This window comes from Nyctereutes procyonoides, unplaced genomic scaffold (genome assembly GCF_905146905.1).
Source record: "Nyctereutes procyonoides isolate TBG_1078 unplaced genomic scaffold, NYPRO_anot_genome, whole genome shotgun sequence".
NCBI classification, from domain to species: domain Eukaryota; kingdom Metazoa; phylum Chordata; class Mammalia; order Carnivora; family Canidae; genus Nyctereutes; species Nyctereutes procyonoides.
In genome coordinates, this window is record NW_026575040.1 from 8675747 (window position 1) to 8693553 (window position 17807).

The 17807-nt window shown below is 40.0% G+C and overlaps 1 protein-coding gene across 4 annotated transcripts in view; it reads right to left on the reverse strand.

Moving 5' to 3' along the window:
- MAP2K5 (mitogen-activated protein kinase kinase 5) overlaps window positions 1-17807 on the reverse strand; it is a 261355-nt gene that overhangs the window by 94330 nt on the left and 149218 nt on the right. For all 4 annotated transcript variants that reach the window (XM_055319757.1, XM_055319756.1, XM_055319754.1 and 1 more), the window contains one exon: window positions 11608-11679. In XM_055319757.1, the coding sequence (XP_055175732.1) occupies window positions 11608-11679 (72 nt within the window). The remainder of the gene's footprint in view (window positions 1-11607; window positions 11680-17807) is intronic.

The following is a 17807-nucleotide window of genomic DNA, read 5'->3' on the forward strand; positions in this document are numbered from 1 at the left end:
CCATAGAATCCTGAGTAAATAAGGGGCCATTATTTTAAGCCACTAATGTCAGGTCCTTTATTAAGAGTAATAGATAACTGAAATGCTTTCCTTGAAACTGATGTCAGCCCTCCTTCTCATCTGCCCTGTCCTATGCACTTCCTTGGCACTTGTATTTATCTTTTTACCTCTTAGTCAAGGAGTTCTTGAGGGCAAAGTGAGTATCCTTACTGCCAACATAGAATAGCGCTACATAATATTTACTTATTAGATGGAATTCTCACCTACCTGCTTCCTAACAGAGCAGACACATTGGAAATTAGGTTAATTTTTGTATTTCTTTAGAAACATAAACTAGGCATTGGCTTCTGAAAACCAATGGTACATGTACACTTTGAAACATGGTAATACTGAAGCAGCTATAGAGACAGTGTAGGTAGTAAGCCTGGGACAAGCAGTCTTGACTGACAAGCAGAATCATAATAAACCAGTCTTTTCTTTATCTAATTTCCTGCTCATTTACATTTACCATTTCCCTCTTCTCTTCTCAAACTAGTTGATCTACTTATTCTTTATAGTATAATGATAGCAGCAGAGTCAGGGCACCTGACTGCTGCTGCCTGGTCTATTCACTTAACCTTTCTAAAAAAAGTCCTTTTATTTCTCTGGATCTCAGTTTCCTTACTTGCAAAATTGGAGCTTTGCTGCTTATATGGTGGAAGAATCTTAGGTGCCTCAAATTACTGATTTTTCAGTCATTTCCCATCACAGCATAGAGGAGCCTAATGAGCTTATGAATATCAAGTGGTTTGGTTAAGCATTAGGTATGTGTAAAGTGTTATGTTGTCACCCTTCTTGTAAGAATGACACTGAGCCAGGAAAAACAGCTGAAAAAAGAAGACAGAGCACCAGACTTGACTCAGAAATTATCGATTCCAGTCCTCTTTTGCCCAGGACTGGCTCTAAGGTGTCACTGTGGGCACATTTCCTTCCTCTCCTGGCCCCCAGCTTCCTCACCAGTACAAGGACAGATCTGATTTAACTAGTTCTAAAGACCTTCTTTGAGATAAAAAACCAAAACCAAACCAAACATTCTAGTCTCTAAGAACAAAATAAGGCATGTAAAAGAATTGCCTAAATAAATTCTATAAAAATGTTAAAGTTTTTATTAGCCAGTTCAGAACCAAAGTATGTGCTATGGTCTGTAGGATCTTCAAGAGGATTTTTAGACTGACTTCCAGATCATTGGATTGAGTATTGACAGAATTCTAGGATCAGTGGTTTTTACCACTGGACATCTTCAGGGAACAGTAGTGGTTCCCCAAATTATCACTCACAGAATTTAGAGCTGACAGGTGTCACTAGAAGACTGGCCCCTTATCTTTTAGATCTCAGTTTAAGAGATCTTAATTTACACACCACAGCACTCAGTTACTCCTATCACATAATGCTGTTTTTTTTCTGTCTAATGACTTGCTCTTGTCAAACACCTTCTTTGGAAGGTAGGCTCCACGGAGGGATTTTGTGAGTTTCCATCACTGCCATGTTCCCAGTGACTAGCACGGTGCTTGCCACACATGCGACATGCAATAAAAATTCTGAGTGATTAATGAATATGTTGCTGCATATTATCTAACCTTATCCCCATTTCTTCTACAAAGCATTGCTTCTTAAGAAACAAAACAAAAACTTGAGACATGGCATGTGGTTATTCAGTCACTACATAAATAGGGCATTTCTATCCCTAAAGAGGACTGATTACACTGTGGCGGAATTTTCTTCTTTATACTAAATAGAAAACTATGGGTTGGGTTTTTGTGTTTTTAGTCATGTTAGCTTCAGAAAGTTCAGCCTGGGGCAGTCCGGGTGGCTCAGCGGTTTAGTACCGCCATTGGCGTGATCCTGGAGATCTGGGATCAAGTCTCACGTCGGGCTCCCTGCGTGGAGCCTGCTTCTCTCTCTGCCTGTGTCTGTGCCTCTCTCTCTGTGTGTGTCTCTCATGAATAAATAAAAATCTTTAAAAAAATAAAAATTAAAAAATTAAAAAAAAGAAAGTTCAGCCTGCCAGTCATTGAGCAGCAGCTTGCTTCTTCTCTACTGACAATCCTTCAAACATTTGAATATGGGTTGTCAAATGTTTGCTTTGTCTTCTTTTTATTTCTTTATTCTTCACATGAAGACTTTGTTGATTTAATGTTTCCTTAAAAGTCCAAATCATGTGTGTCTGTGTGCACACAAATGCATACAATTTGGACATGTGCTATTGGAAAAAAACTTTTAAATCAGTCTGAAATCCATCAAAATAATAAAATGCTTAGCTGGGACTGCTAGCACCTGTTCCATCTTGTTTTGTCAATCTCATGGTTGTTTAGATAGTTCTGAGCACAAAGCAAGCTCAACAATGCCTCATTCAGTGGGAAACACTCACTTTGTCTGCCAGTTGCACATTCACTATGATCACTGACAACCTTGGAAAATGCACATTTAGGCATGGTAATCTGAGACAGCTGGATCCCTTCACAAACCTTGCAGCACTGAACTTGTCAACCCATCATCTCCCAAAGGTCATTTTAACAGTTCCTTTTTGCAGTAAAGTTGTAAAAAGTTTTAGATTAAAAAAAAAAAAGACCCTGGAAAAAAATCAAGTTGAGACAGAATTTATAGAAAGGGGAGTTAAGAGCAGAGGAATGAGTGACAGAAACTGTGACATGCATTCTTCAATGGGAGGGAAGGAGGCCCATGAGAAGGACTCTGGACCACGCTCCTGCCCACTTTCCTATATGATCTTCCGCTGAAATCTCCTTGGTGTTTTGACCCTTCAACTTTGATCTTTTTGCCCTCTGATGGTTTCAGCAGACACTTCTGATCAACAGGTAAGATGTTTCACTAGATGGAGCAGCAGACCGAACGTATGATAAGATTCAACTTCTACTAATGTTCTTGATAATAATTATAAAAAAAGGAGAGGTGAAAATATCAGTGCTTAAGTAGAGCACACCAAATGCCAAGTTTTATGGTCTTGAGAAGCTGACAACAGCTGTTCATAGGGTATCCAGAGCCATACGTCACCCCTCAGACCAGGTTCATAATCACCAAGGGCTAGAAAAGCAAACAAAGCCGCAGCTGTAGACCACTAGGGACAGCCGTGTCTCTGGGTGTTTTTATGTAGGGGGGCAGAAGAGATGGGTTCTTCCGTATGTTTAGGAGCAGGAACTGAGACTGGATAATACTCTATAGTTGTCATTTGGCAAAAACACCCAATACATAGATGAGGATGCTATTTCAAACAGAAGCTTACTCTCAAAGTAACTTTATGGGGTTGTTATTATTAAATGAAAGTGTTCATAGAAGAGCCATGAATACTGAAAGTACCTGTTTTCCAAAAATGTGTTCACTCTTGTTTATTATCTGCTTCCCTCATGTAAGTTCAACAAGGAAAGGGAATATGACTGTTTTATTTATTCGTGTATCCTTGGCACTTAATAAAGTGTTTGGAACATAAAAGGTGCTCGGTAAATATTTGAGGAATGGATGAATTCTAAAGTTACCTTCATTTTATAGATAAGAAAGTGACACTGGAGTAGCAAAATGACTTGGCCCAAATCACACTGATTGTAAGTGGTGGTATCAACATATCTTGGTAATCCAAAGTCTGAGCATTTTAAGAGTTCAAGAATTAGGATGACAGCCCTTGAATCTGAAAATCGTATCACAGAAAGAAAATTTAGCCACTTTTCATCAACTTCTCCAGAAGCTTCTGTCAAGGGTACTGGGCTGAGTGATCCATGCCACTTTTTCAATAGTTTTATTTTCATTTCACATAGCTCAATGTATTTGCTTGTAAATGTAGAAGAGAAATGACAAATACCCACCATTTGCTTCAACGTGGATGGAACTGGAGGGTATTATGCTGAGTGAAGTAAGTCAATTGGAGAAGGACAAACATTATATGTTCTCATTCTTTTGGGGAATATAAATAATAGTGAAAGGGAATATAAGGGAAGGGAGAAGAAATGAGTGGGAAATATCAGAAAGGGAGACAGAACGAGAGACTCCTAACTCTGGGAAACTATCTAGGGGTGGTGGAAGGGGAGGTGGGCGGGGGGTGGGGATGACTGGTGACGGGCACTGAGGGGGGGCACTTGACGGGATGAACACTGGGTGTTATTCTGTATGTTGGTAAATTGAACACCAATAAAAAATAAATTTATTAAAAAAAAAGAAGATTACATCTCATTTTCTTGGTATCTAGTGAGTCTTATCTAGCATCCACTAAAAACATGTATATAAAGGCAGTATGTTAAAAACAGGATATGCTCACAGGTTTTAACATTTCCATAAAACAAGGTGATTCTATCCAACTATTTTTACTTTTTTTTAAAACAAGATTTATTTATTTATTTATTTATTTATTTATTTATTTATTTATTTATTTATTTATTTATTTATTTTAGAGGTTGGGCAGGGGGGATGCAGAGGGAGAGTCTCAAGCAGATTCCCCAAAAAGTGCGGAGCTGGACACAGGGCTCAATCTCACAGACCTGAGCTGAAACCAAGAGTTGGACACTACTTACCTGACTATCCCACCAGGCACCCCAACTATTTTTACTTTCTATGATAAATTTTCCTTGGGAAAAATTCTATTGAGATGTCTACAGAAAATTCAAAAAAATTTACCTTTCCGCAGTAAAAATTCCATTTCTGGGCAAAACTGTTGACATATGTCACTTAGAAAAAAGTAAGGTTTTTTTGTTTGCTTGTTTTTTTTTTTTTTTTTTTTCTGGAATACTAAAGAGCAACCTCGAACAACATATAAATATCTTTCTCATGTTATAAAATTCAAATGAAAACATCTTCTTTGGTGATTTCTTCACCTCTGTTTCCTCTTCTCTTTCTTCCTGAAAATTCTGCTTTTCACTTTAGACTATCCGACCTGGTTCTCTAGTTTTCATTTCTCTGTTGTTGTCATTCTCTGAAAGTTCCTTTGTTACAGCATACTATTCTTGTTTCCTGAAGGCAGTATTTTCTCTTATCCCTCCAAGAAATACTATAGCAGTTCATCTGACTGTTTCTTCACTTTAGTTTCCAAGGCCCTCCAAGTTGCTTTTGTTTTTTTCCAGTTATTTTAGGTCTCTGTGCGAAAACCCTTCCTCATATATCTTGCCAAGAGTAAGGCACTAAAAATCTGGCTGGAAACACTGTGCTCATTGGCAGAGCTTGCAGACTGACGTAACATGATGTAACATGAACCCCCAGTGTCTGGATCTTTAAGACTTCTTGGTCAGATTTCCTTAGAGAAAGTCTCTTCTCCCTGAAAGGTAATCTTGGCTGCCAGCATTGTAGGAACAAGGTATGATAGGAAGGCTGGGAGCTCTCAACATTTACCATTCCCTTAATGCCTCTGTGCTTCAGTAACAGGATGCAGTTTTCTACAGTGCCAGGTATCACTTATTTTACTCTTTCCAAAAAAGACCTCCAACTTCTTGTGTTGAGGCTGAGGAGTGGTGACTGTGCACACATGCTGAGTTAGGGGAAGAACCTGTGGGTCAGAGAGCTTACATGTTTCTCAAACAGACTTAAAAATAATTCTTTCTTCTTTGGTCCCACTTTCACATCTAGGTCCGGATAACTAGTACCACCAATTCCTGAGCCTTTTCGGTGTTCTATGGGAATTGGGGATGCTTGTCACTTGCTTTATAGCTAGCTTAGGATTTTAGCATTCTGATGTTTGCCGCTGTCCATCTGCTTCCCTCCATCCAAAATTTGTCTTTGTAGTCTTCTTTCCCTTTTGCTTTGTCTTCCTGATAGTCTGCCTTTTTTTTTTTTTAAATCCCTTATGGTTATTTTTAGCAGAGTTTGAGATGAAAGTGCAAGGTATGGCATGTTCCATGTTCTATGCTTTATCCAAGTTAGTGGCCTTTCTGAACCAAATAGAAATATTTCAAGAGATAATTCCTTTTAAAGAGAGGGCAAATTGGCTTAATTTTCTCATTGTGACCTTTGTCCAGAAGGTCTGAAGTAAAGCTTCCATCTAAAGATGAGGACCTTGAGGTCCAGAGACTCAATGACTTATTCAAGAATCTAGAGTTTATAATGACAAAGGTGGAATCTGAATCTAGGTCTATATCCTGGCAAAAGAAAATCCCTCTCCACATCAAAACATTTGCGATCTATTCAGCAAACGTTTATGTATGCTTATGTTTAAGATTCCATCAAACTTCAAGCTCTGAACTTTATTTTCAGAAACTGCTTTAAAACTATTACAAAAGTATGAAAAAACCGAGCCAAAAAGATTTCTTGAGTGCCCACTTAGGGGCAATCGAATTGTGCTAGGGAGTGTAGGAAGTTTTGAGACTATCAGATTTGCATGCTATCATAAGGAACTCTGACATGCCTATAAATTATTGTAGCACAAAGTAGAAAAGGCAGATGCCACAAGGAAGATGTAGATGAAGGTCAGAAGAAAAATATGTTATTTTTCCTGGAGAGATTAGAGCAGGTGTCATGAAGGATGAGTATTTAAATTCTATCTTGGGGAGATGAAGAAAAATGGTATTCTCTAAAGAGTGAACAGCACGGTATTCCATGGATTTATTTTTAACTTGGTAAAGGTGATTCTAAAACTCAGAAGAGAAACTCTAACTCTTTGTTGAAACAACAGAACTCATAAAAAATCTTCCAAAGATGGTGTTACTTTGATGACAGTGACCTTGTGTGGCTCTCTGAATATGTTCTTCACCTATCTAGAGACGTTTTTCTCAGCCATGGACCTTGCTTTCATCATTTAACACATCATTCAAACCACTTCAATAAAACAGGGATCATGCTGAAGAGGAGTCTCAGAGGACTAGATGACACTCCAATTAACCAAGCACATCGAGCCAGATTGTTCTATGCCTCAGACTCAAGAGACTGGCAGAGAGAGGAGGCAAACAAAGGCAGAAAGAGCAAGGACCCAAGTGAAAAGAGCAAAATGCATGTGTTAAAGATGGGCTTTCAGCCTGACTCCTGCAGAAAAACCTGTCAGAAGATTATTCACCACCAACCTTAATAAGGTTTATAATAACCCTCAGATAGAATCACTAACCATAACATGTACTTGTAGAGCATACTCAGTGAGAATAAGAACATTATAGGACTGGCCTGGTGCCTTTTTAAATATGTATGCATTGTTCTGGGTACTGCAAATGCAAGGCTAGAAGAGGATGTATTTTGACTTCTTTTTTGAACCAAGAAGGGCTGAATGAAATATCCAGCTTTGGCAAACATGTTGTGACTTAAATGACACAAAAATATGAATGGAATAACGAATTTGTGAAAACAACAGTGGGGCTTCTCTCCTTAAGCTGTTCTGTGGGAGGAGAGATATACACTGAGCTCCCTGTGAAATTAAGAAATTGTGCCCTAAAATGTTTAGGTACTCCTCTCCCCTATAGATTAAATAACATCATCAGACGTGGTGAAACAAAGCTCTTATTACCAATTTTCACTTTAAAGTTTAGCTCTGAGGTCTTGAATGGCAACTGCCAGGGTGAATTGTCCTAAAAATCACCGAGTTGACTAAATCAGTGCGAGCTTTCTAGAAGAGTCAAATATTGTGGGAAGCAGGATTAATCCTTCCAGTTTGTCTTAGTCCAGGAATTTTGAACCTTTGTTAGCGGGTCTTACTTCTTTTTCTCTTTTCTTCTTCTTCTTCTTCTTCTTCTTCTTCTTCTTCTTCTTTTTTTGCATTTTCACACTGATTTCTGTCATGAAGTTTCAAGGAAGAAGAGCAATTCTACATGGATTCTTTTTCCCATTACATAATGAGCCCATACATACTCCACATATGGCAATGGCCTTTATTTGGTTTCACAACTAATCCACATGAGGAGAACTACAACACATTTAAAGATCTGAGTATCTGAGTTGAAAACCATAAACAAAAAACAGAAAGGGGCCAGATTCGTTTCATCTAGTAAAACTGCCATGCTCTAGTGAAGCTGAATAATCTCATTTTTTTCCCTTCTTAAGGGTAATCTCCATGTTTATGTTACTTCTGCCAACTCCAAATACTACATGCAGCTGACAAAATCCTTGAAGAGAACCATTTTATCCCACGGGGATGCTGAGCAGAGAGGAGATGGGGCGGTTCTGTCCCTGGATAAAAGATAGTCTGATATTAAAGATTCTTTGCTTAAGGCACAAATGTACCTGGCTGTGACTTTTTTAATGGCACATTTTAGTGGCATGTAGTATCATCTTTTATGAACGAGTGTGCAAGAGGCCTTGTTATGACCCCCATGGGGACTGTGACAGCACATTAATGAGGGAAGGGCGGTATGGAGAAGGCAAGCAAAGGTGAACCTTGCTATTTTGGGAGTTGAAAACAACGAAGGCCGCTTCTGATGCCTGCATCAAAAAATTTCAGGGATGGGTTGGGAGTTTATGGGATTTACAGGGGGGCAGGGGTGCTAGCAGAGGTAGAAGGGATAGAAAACTCTAGTTCCCATTTTGTCTCGATTTGATTCTTGTGTAATTTCAGAAAAATTTCCTTTGCTCAGTTTCCTGTATTTGTATCTCATTTGTTTCTTTACCACCAGTATTCTAGGGGAATAAAATGACTCAAAACACTTTGAGGAAGGTACCCACACAAATAAGTAGTGAAATGGCCTAGGCGAGACCTAGTAGTAGGCTCTGAGACTATATCTCTCCGGAAGTGTTCACAGAGATTTACCTTAGAATGTGCAGGGCGATGAGGAGGGGCTCTTCCCTCTTTCCCTTCTTTCTCCCAGTGGCAAACTCTCTTCAAGACTAACCCAGTTCAACTTTCAACTCCTTTGAGAAAACCCACCTCTACCCCAGCCCTGGGGCTCAGGGTACTCTGGAAGCAGCTTTACCGACGATGCTTGCATGCTGTTTGTTTCAGCTTTAGATGTCTGTCTTCTCTATCAGAAGTGTGCCCCCACTCTCCAAGGCCCAGCACATGATAAGTGCTTAAACAATAATTATTGAATGAATGAAAGTTTTTACTTGTCAGGGCACACACCTAGAAAGGGAGTCTTGTTTTTAAAAGTGAGGATAAACAGAAGAGAAGTAATTCTTCAACGATATTGACTATGTTTCAAAACATAATTTGTTATTTGGAATTTTAAAATACTATTGAGATTTATACTTTTCTCTACTGTGATTTTAAACAATATTTGCCATATTTATCCCAAGCAGACTGTGGTGAACACAAAGTGAATCTTGTGTACTAACTTGCCCATTTCTTCAGATAATACTCTTATTACATCTGCCCTTAGGGAAAAAGAACCTTGGAGTTCTAGTCATCACTGAATCACTCACAGTTTCTCATCTAAGGGCTCAAAACCTCTGACTCCCCTCCCCTATCACTTATTTTGGGTTACCTTGTACCCCAAATGAACTTGGTATAAAGCACACACCAAGGGCCTTACACTCTTCTCTAGTGGCTTACTGGTCTACCATTTGCGTTCGGTCATATGCTGTCACTTGCTTATCTGGTGGGTCATGAGCTCCTAGAAGACAAGGGCTGCAATCACACAGTTCCCTCTGAAGCCATTTAGTTGAGCATCATGCACAAAGAGGTGCTCAACAACCCTTCCTGATGATCATAATGTGACTGCACTTTACATCCTGTACCAACATTACCTCCTCATTCTGATAGAACATCTGGCTTCTCACCAATCATTTGAAAACACAGGAAATGCTAAAACACCTAACCCTTTCTGGCCCTCCCTCCCAAACATCTGTCCTCTTCTACTCTCGCCTTCACCCCATAAGCCAACACATTCCTTCTGGCATTCAGGTGTCCCAGACTTACTGTGATAATTTCTTACACAGCCCCTATACCTTAATAATCCTCCTCAATCTTACAAATTCAATGAGTCTGTTTTCTTCAGTCTTCCAGAAACCATCCAATACTTTACCTCCAGGATAAATGAACATGGTTGACAAAACTCCCAATACATCAATGCAAACTCCTTCTCTAAAAAGCCTCTTTTTTAATCTTTGCATCCCTACCACCTACCAAAATACTGGCAGACACGTGTTTCAGCGTGCAATATAAGTATGTTCTATGTATTGGGCATCTATCAATCTACCTACCTACCTATCTTAATTGATCTCCCTGTTTGCCTGCTTGCCCTCCTATAGTCCATGCTCTACAGAGAACTCCATGATCTTTTGAAAATATAATTCAATCATTTCCCCTCAGAGTAAAATCTAAAGTCCTTACCATGGCTTAGAAGATAGTATGTGATCTAAATCCTCAGCTATCTCTCTGATTGTATTTTCCCCCATTTTTTCCCCTTGCTAACTCCACTACAGTCACCTTGGTCTCTCTGCTTTCCTTAAACATTCCAAACACACTCCAGCTTAGCAACTCTGCTCTTGCTGTCCCCTGATGGCTCCCTTCTTTTACATCATCCAAGTCTCTGCTCAAAGGTTACTTTATCAGAAAGGATCACTCTGCATTATTTTTCTCCATAGGACTTGCCACCACCTGACAAATTATATATTTAGTTATTCTTCTGTTTTCTGTCCTCATGCCCTACTCCATGACAGTCAAGACTGGAGAGTCCTCTCATTTCCATATCCCTATTGCCCATTTAAGAAGCACTGCAGGACCTCAATACATAAGTGAAAAAAATGAATGTACAAGGAAAGAACAGTGAATACTTATATGTGTCTTAAACCTTAAATATTAGTTATGCTCTCTCACACTACTGCATGTTATGTCATGCTAGGGTATATCATCATCCAAGTCACTCAGCTCTGGAGTTGATGCAGAAAGTTAAAGAAAGACAACAGACTGCTTAGAGTCATAGAACATTAGTCTGGAAAGAGGCTTAGAATGTGAGAAACAATTTTCTGGTGAGTATCCAGATTCTATACTAGTATAATTCATGAGCCAGATGTCCTTCTAATGGAAATTGTACACATTTCCTTACAGATCAATAGTCATTGTAAAGAGTCATTGGCACAGAGTTTTATTGGGGTTACACGTAGCACACTAAGATGAAGTCCATTCTAACTAGAGCTATAAAGAGTAAATACTGTGCTAAACACACATACCCTTCATCCTCCCCCAGATTGTATCATGCCCTATCCCCAAGAAGTGAAATGACCATCCTGGAGTGAAGTGTTTTTTTCTTTCTGAATAAACATATAGAATTCATACATCCAAATGAGTAGGGCTGTATTCGTTAAAGTAATCACCTTTGGAAGTCATATATGCATTCCAACAAGGCCACCATTCCACAGAACTTTTCTGGAATCTCTCTTTTATTATAATGCAGGCTCTCCAGACTTGGTGTGCATAAAGATCACCAGGGAACATGTTAATAATGCAGATTCTTAGAGATGTGGATTTAATTAGTCTCAGAGGGAGTCTGGGAACCTGTATTTTCAAGAAGCTCTCCAGGTAAGTTTTATACAGGTGATGTGTCAGAAACAGCACCTTAGAATGGTCTGTTCACAAGCCCTTCAAGGATATCAAAAGGACTTTAAAGTCTGTGTACACATACACATAACACACTGGAGATTTATTATTTTTTTTTCAAAATCTTCATTCTTCCTGATATTAGAGTGGGTATACATAGAAGCATCTATTTGCAAACAACATACCTCCATGAAAGAGATTCCTAAACTCCAGACATCAGAATGGATTCCATACTGCTCCCCTGAAATTCTTTCAGGCTGTAAGAAAACAGAAAGGAGCTGGTGAGTTGATGTGAGCTACTCCAGGAAACACTAGTGTGAGCTTAGCTAAGGCAGAGAGCCATCAACATTTTGTGGTACTTTATGAAGCACAAAACAATTTTGTGTATGTGTGTATAGGTGTATTATACAGGTACATACAAAAACTATATAGGGTAATATGGATAGATATAATCTCACTGAATCCCCCACAAAGTCCCTGTGAGGAAACCTTTATTACCTCTATTTTACAGATAAAGAAAATGGAGGCTCAGATTGGTGAAATCATCTAGGCAAAGTTCTCAGCTAGGAAATGAGTTGAGGGATCCCTGGGTGGCGCAGCAGTTTGGCGCCTGCCTTTGGCCCAGGGCGCGATCCTGGAGACCCGGGATCGAGTCCCACGTCGGGCTCTAGGTGCATGGAGCCTGCTTCTCCCTCTGCCTGTGTCTCTGCCTCTCTTTCTCTCTCTCTGTGTGACTATCATAAATAAATAAAAATTAAAAAAAATAAAATGCTTTTAAAAAAAAAAAGGGAAATGAGTTGAGACTTAGACCCAGGTCCTCTCTCTCCAAATTCAGTGGTCTCAGCTGTGAAGTGACAAACTATACAACATTATATAATGTTATCACTTATTTGTACTTTTGAGAGTTGGGTCTGGATCACTAGGGAGTCTGTTATTTTTAATTTTTAAACTTTTCAATTTCAAACTAAGACTAATACAAAAAACAGCCATATTTCCTTTGCCCAGATTCACCTATGGTTCAACATTTTATTCCATTTGTCAGGGTTTCTTTCTTTTTTTTTCTTTTTCTTTTTTTTTTTTCAGGGTTTCTTTTGATATGAACCAAGGAACAGTTTGAAAGGTCCAACTGGGACAACTGGTTCTCCATTCAAGATGTACAGCAAATACTGGTCTAGAAAGCCACTACATGCACACTCTCTACCTCAACAAGAATAGTTTCATAGTGAAGTGGATGTTGCCTGGTTTCTCTATCCCTCCAGGATCTAGCATTGAGTATCTACTTTACAGAAATCTTTTGAATGAACACAGGGGCACACGAATAAAAGACACTCAAGTCTCATGGAGGTGGAATGGTCGCTCAAGGTTACAGAGCTGGACATGGCTGGCCTGGGATCATAACCCATACCTCCTGGCCCTCAGGGCACCATTCTGTTCGTGGTACCACCCCTGGAGTTCCTGCTGACTACCAGTGGCATCAGCTTTCAGGAGCTTTCATGGGACCCTGAAGAGTACCTGGGGCCAGATCAGCCGGGTCCACTGCATATGGAGGAAGTAGGCACCTACCACTCACCAGCAGGGCATATGCCAGGGGAATGGAAGATATGAGCCAGGTGCTCTCAGGTTATTGGCAAGTCCTACATCTCAAGAAGTTGGCTTAGCTGGGACCCAGAACTTTGTGACCTACTTTCTGCCCACACCTATCAGGCTACCTCAATATACTTACTGCCTTCTCTTGCGACTACTTGCCATAAAATTACATTACATTTCCCTTTCTTTATTTATTTTTTTAATTTATAAACCCTTTTCCCACCAAGAACAATTCTTCCCAAGGGCCAAATGTCATGTGACCATTTCTCCCAGCTGCTCATAGACATGCTCATTGCAATTCCCCAGGACTTTGACATTCAAAGCCCTCCACCATGATTTCTGAAGTTCCTTGTTCACACATGAACGAACCTATTATCCACTTCCAGCCAGTTCAATAAGTACTAGGATGAAAGCAGCCAGTTACGGGAATATCATCACCATCGCCACCACCATCATCAAAAACATGACTGTATGCATTTACTGAAGAATTTCCATATGCTTGATATTAAATGCTATTCATGCATGTTTCATTTCAGACTCCTAAACACCTATATTACATCGGTACTATTATCATGCCCTTTTAACAGATGTGAAAAAGGAGGAACAGAGAAATTTAGTTTGCAATCACTATATAAGGATAGTAATAGCCATCCCAATGATCACCTTGTATATGCCAGATACTGCACCTTGTGCCAATCTTGCAAAGTTAGATACTATTACCCTTATTTTACAGATGTAAAAACTGAGACTTTGTAAGATTGACTTGCTGAAGTCTAGAGTTGTGGATCAGCATCAAGTGTGTTTAGGAACACAGCCAGGATTCAAACCCAGGTATGTCTAACTGCAAAATCTGGGTTCTTTACAGTGCGTCAAACTGCCCCCAACACTAGCAGTCAGAAAACCTACACACTAATCTCAATCTGGTATTTCTCAAAATGCAGTCTTCAGACTAGCAATCAGAGGACTGCCTGAGGTGCTTATTACAAATGAACCTCCTGAATCAGAATCTCTGGAAGTGGCTCCAGGAATCTTAATTAAAAAAAAAAATTCTCTGGGTGATTCTTTGGTACACTCAGCCATAGTCACTAAACATTTCCACGTTCCCTGCAGAGATAAGGGCCTATCTTCCTCTTCTCTGCTTAGTCAACGTTTCTTTTTCTTTTTTCTTTTCTTTTCTTTTCTTTTCTATCTCTTCTCTTCACATCTCTTCTCTTCTCTCCTTCTCCTTCTCTTTCTCCTTCTCCTTCTTCTTGGTGAAATGTTCCTCCACTTCTCAGGAAAAATTATAAATTTTTGCCTCTGTCCTTCATGAAAATGTCTGTATCTTTAATATTAATTCATTGCACTGTGTTGTAACCATCTGATTACTAGCCTAGGAGGCCAAGAGAGTGTCTTTTCATCTCATACCTAGTACCATGGCTGGCACACAGCTAGTATGCAGTCAAGGTATATTGCCTTGAGGGGATGCAATACATGTTTACTGCACATTTGGTTTTAAGCATGTACCAATGATTAAGTCCCCTGGAGTGTTCTACTAATATAATTTCCCCAATATTATTGCTATTCATGCCCACCATGAATGCCCAGCAAATATGAAAATCCTAAAATCCTCCAGAATTCTTTATTTTTTTTTAAAGATCTTATTTATTTATTCATGAGAGACACACACACACAGAGAGGCAGAGACACAGGAAGCAAGCTCCTTGCAGGGAGCCCGATGTGGGATTTGATCCCAGCACCTGGGATCACCCCTGAGCTGAAGGCAGATGCTCAACCACTGGGCCACCCAGATGTCCCAAATCCTCCAGAATTCTTTTTTTTTCCCTCTAGAATTCTTTTAAAAAAATCACCAAATGTTGCCTTCCTCCTGTTTCTCTTTTCCTTATTCTCTTCTTTTCTTCATTCCAAAGCTGATAGTTATCACTATATAGCACTCATGGTATAGAATAAGCAAACAAATGAAAGTGGAGCTCACATACAAAATATTTTGGCAGGACCAACCATAAGACTACATACATTCATAACATTTGCCTATTGAACTAGTAAAACAAGTGCAAACTGGAAGCTAAAAATAAAGCATGAAAAAATTGGGACACCTGGGTGGCTCAGTCGGCTGAGCATCCAACTCTTGGTTTTGGCTCAGGTCATGAGATGGAGCCCCACGTCAGGGTCTGTGTTGGGTGTGGAGCCTGCTTAAGATTCTCTCTCTCCCCTTCTCCCTCTGCTCCCCTCCCCTGCGCATTCACACATGCTTTCTCTCTCTTGAATAAAATAAATAAATCTTCAAAAAAATAAATAATGAAAACATTAAATTTAATTTAAAAAGAAAAAAAATAAAGTGATACTGGTCACAGGTATTGGGAGGCAAATAAGAGAGCTCCTTAAGGAAGAGATTCTGACGACCTCTTATTGGAGAAATAATTCTTGCAATGAGTTAACAAAATGAGATCACTGCTGTGATGCTGTGCTCAAGCTTGAATGCTCAGTGAAAGTAGGTAGCCAGCTCTACGGGTCCACCTGAAGACCTGGTACAGTAGATACAGGCTGGGAAAGGAGCCCAAGCCCCTGAAACGGACGCAGACACAAGATGAGCCCTGGTACACTCTGACTTTTGGAGCCAGGACTTCATGGCCCAAGGCGGCACAATTCAAATCTGTTCTCACACTTGAAGCCAAGGTGGCTTGTCCTGTCTAGAACAAAACAAAACAAAACAAAATACCAACCACCAGGTATCGCACTACTGACAGATCTGCGATGGATATTTTGCGGTTAAACACCAAAAGCTGGGTTACCTTCTGACATGGCAGCTGTCACCAGTGTGGTGAATAAACAGGAAGAATAGCAGGAAAAACATGACTCCTGTCTGAAGCACCTTTGTACTGAGGTTTAAGTGTAGGGGTTGGGGGGCAAATTCTGGTCTGTTCTTAATGAGAATAGTGGGGAGTGGTGATGGTATAAAAAGCAGAGTTTAAAGGATCTGAAAGGGCAGTAGCTCTGAGCTGCACACTCCACTCCTTCCAGTCACCTTCTGTGACTTCTTATTTACCCAGGACCCATGTTTTGCTGACTCATTCCAGAATTGTCTCTGTATACAACAGGATTCACTTGTCAAAAGCAGGAAGATACCAAGGTACATCCCTTATTTCTTCTGATAAAGAATTTCTGCTCAGGGTTACACTACTCAGAAAATTAGCAAAGTATGCACAACTACTTGAAGTTAGTAAGTAATCAAAGTATATATCACAAACAATGGGGAATTCTTCTTTTTTTCTTTTTTAAGGTGGCAAGGTCCCTGCAGGTCGTAGAGCATACTGGTTAAATCAGGGTTCTGGCATCAGACTGCTCTAACTCAATCTATCTTCCATATCATGAATCCTCTCTTTTGCTCTACCCAATATGCTACCAAGTAGTGAGTTTTTCAATTGCAATCTAGTAGTTCTGTTTGAGATTCTTCTCAAGCCTACTAGGTCGCTTTTAAAATCTGTGATCTAGGGGCACCTGAGTGGCTCAGTGGTTGAGCATCTGCCTTTAGCTCAGGGCGTGATCCCAGGGTCTCGGGATTGAGTCCCACATCAGGTTCCCTGCAGGGAGCCTGCTTCTCCCTCTGCCTGTGTCTCTGCTTCTCTCTCTGTGTCTCCCATGAATAAATAAATAAAATCTTTAAAAAAAAAATCTACAATCTAAAGTCTGTGTGTCTCTGCCGTTCCTACTGCTTCTTCATGTTGTCTTGTTTCCTTGTGTGCCTAGTTTCTGTGGATTACTTGCCAGCTTTTGCTCTTGAAAAAATTTTGAAGAGATTCTCTGAGGCTTAAGGTAGATGTTGCCCACCTCAATCCAGATTCTTACATGAGGTTCCTTTTTCAGCTCAGGCCATGAATATAATCAGGGTGCAAATCTGTGTCACAGTTAGTCTATGGCTGCAACCTTTCCCCTCTTCCTTTTCCCTTGCTTCTCTGCTTGGCTCTGAGAAGCCTTCTCTTATGTTCCCTGGGACTGGGGGAGGAGGAGAAGAGGCAGCTCTGGCTCTGGTTTGCTCTTATTCTGAGGGTGAGCCCTTCAGATTTCCAACATAATACAGAGAAAATCTCCTTTGAGATCTCCACAGAAGATCTCCTCCTCCTCTGAGACCCTCTGCCTTAGGAGGACCCCCATATCACTCACAGCTGTGGTACAGGCAGACACATGCCCACAGGAAGAAGTAGCTTCGGTGTTCCAACATTCTGCCTCTCTCTCTATTGCAGGATTCCATCTGAAAATTGTCCTGCTAGATCCCATTGTCTTTTTAGCTCTTCAGTGCATTTGAGATGGTTTTAAAAGGATTTTACCTAGAATTTTTCAATGGAAGAGTTAGTTCAAATAACCTAACCTGCTGTTACCAGAAACTGGAAGCTGGTGTCTTAACTAAATCGTGACTCTCATTATTACTTGGCCAAATTTGAGATCCTGGGCTAAAGTCACTTCACCTTCGGTTTCCTTACCTGTAAAATGAAGACAATAATAATATGTAGATTTCATGGGGTTGTGTGAAGATTAAGTGAATCTGTGCAATGTGCTTGACTCAATATCTGTCACACAGGAATGTTCGGTAAATGCCAGTCTCCTTCTGATCACCACCGTTGCCATTACCATTGCTGCATGAGCATGGCCAATGTTGCTGTATCATGTAATCTGTCTAGGTTTCATTCTGGTGAAGATACTTTCCAAGGGCAAGAATAGCTCAGGCAGGAAAAATGTTCAGGAGAGAAGAATAGTCATTCTGATGGACTTTCTTTTTTAAAGATTTTATTGATTTATTTTA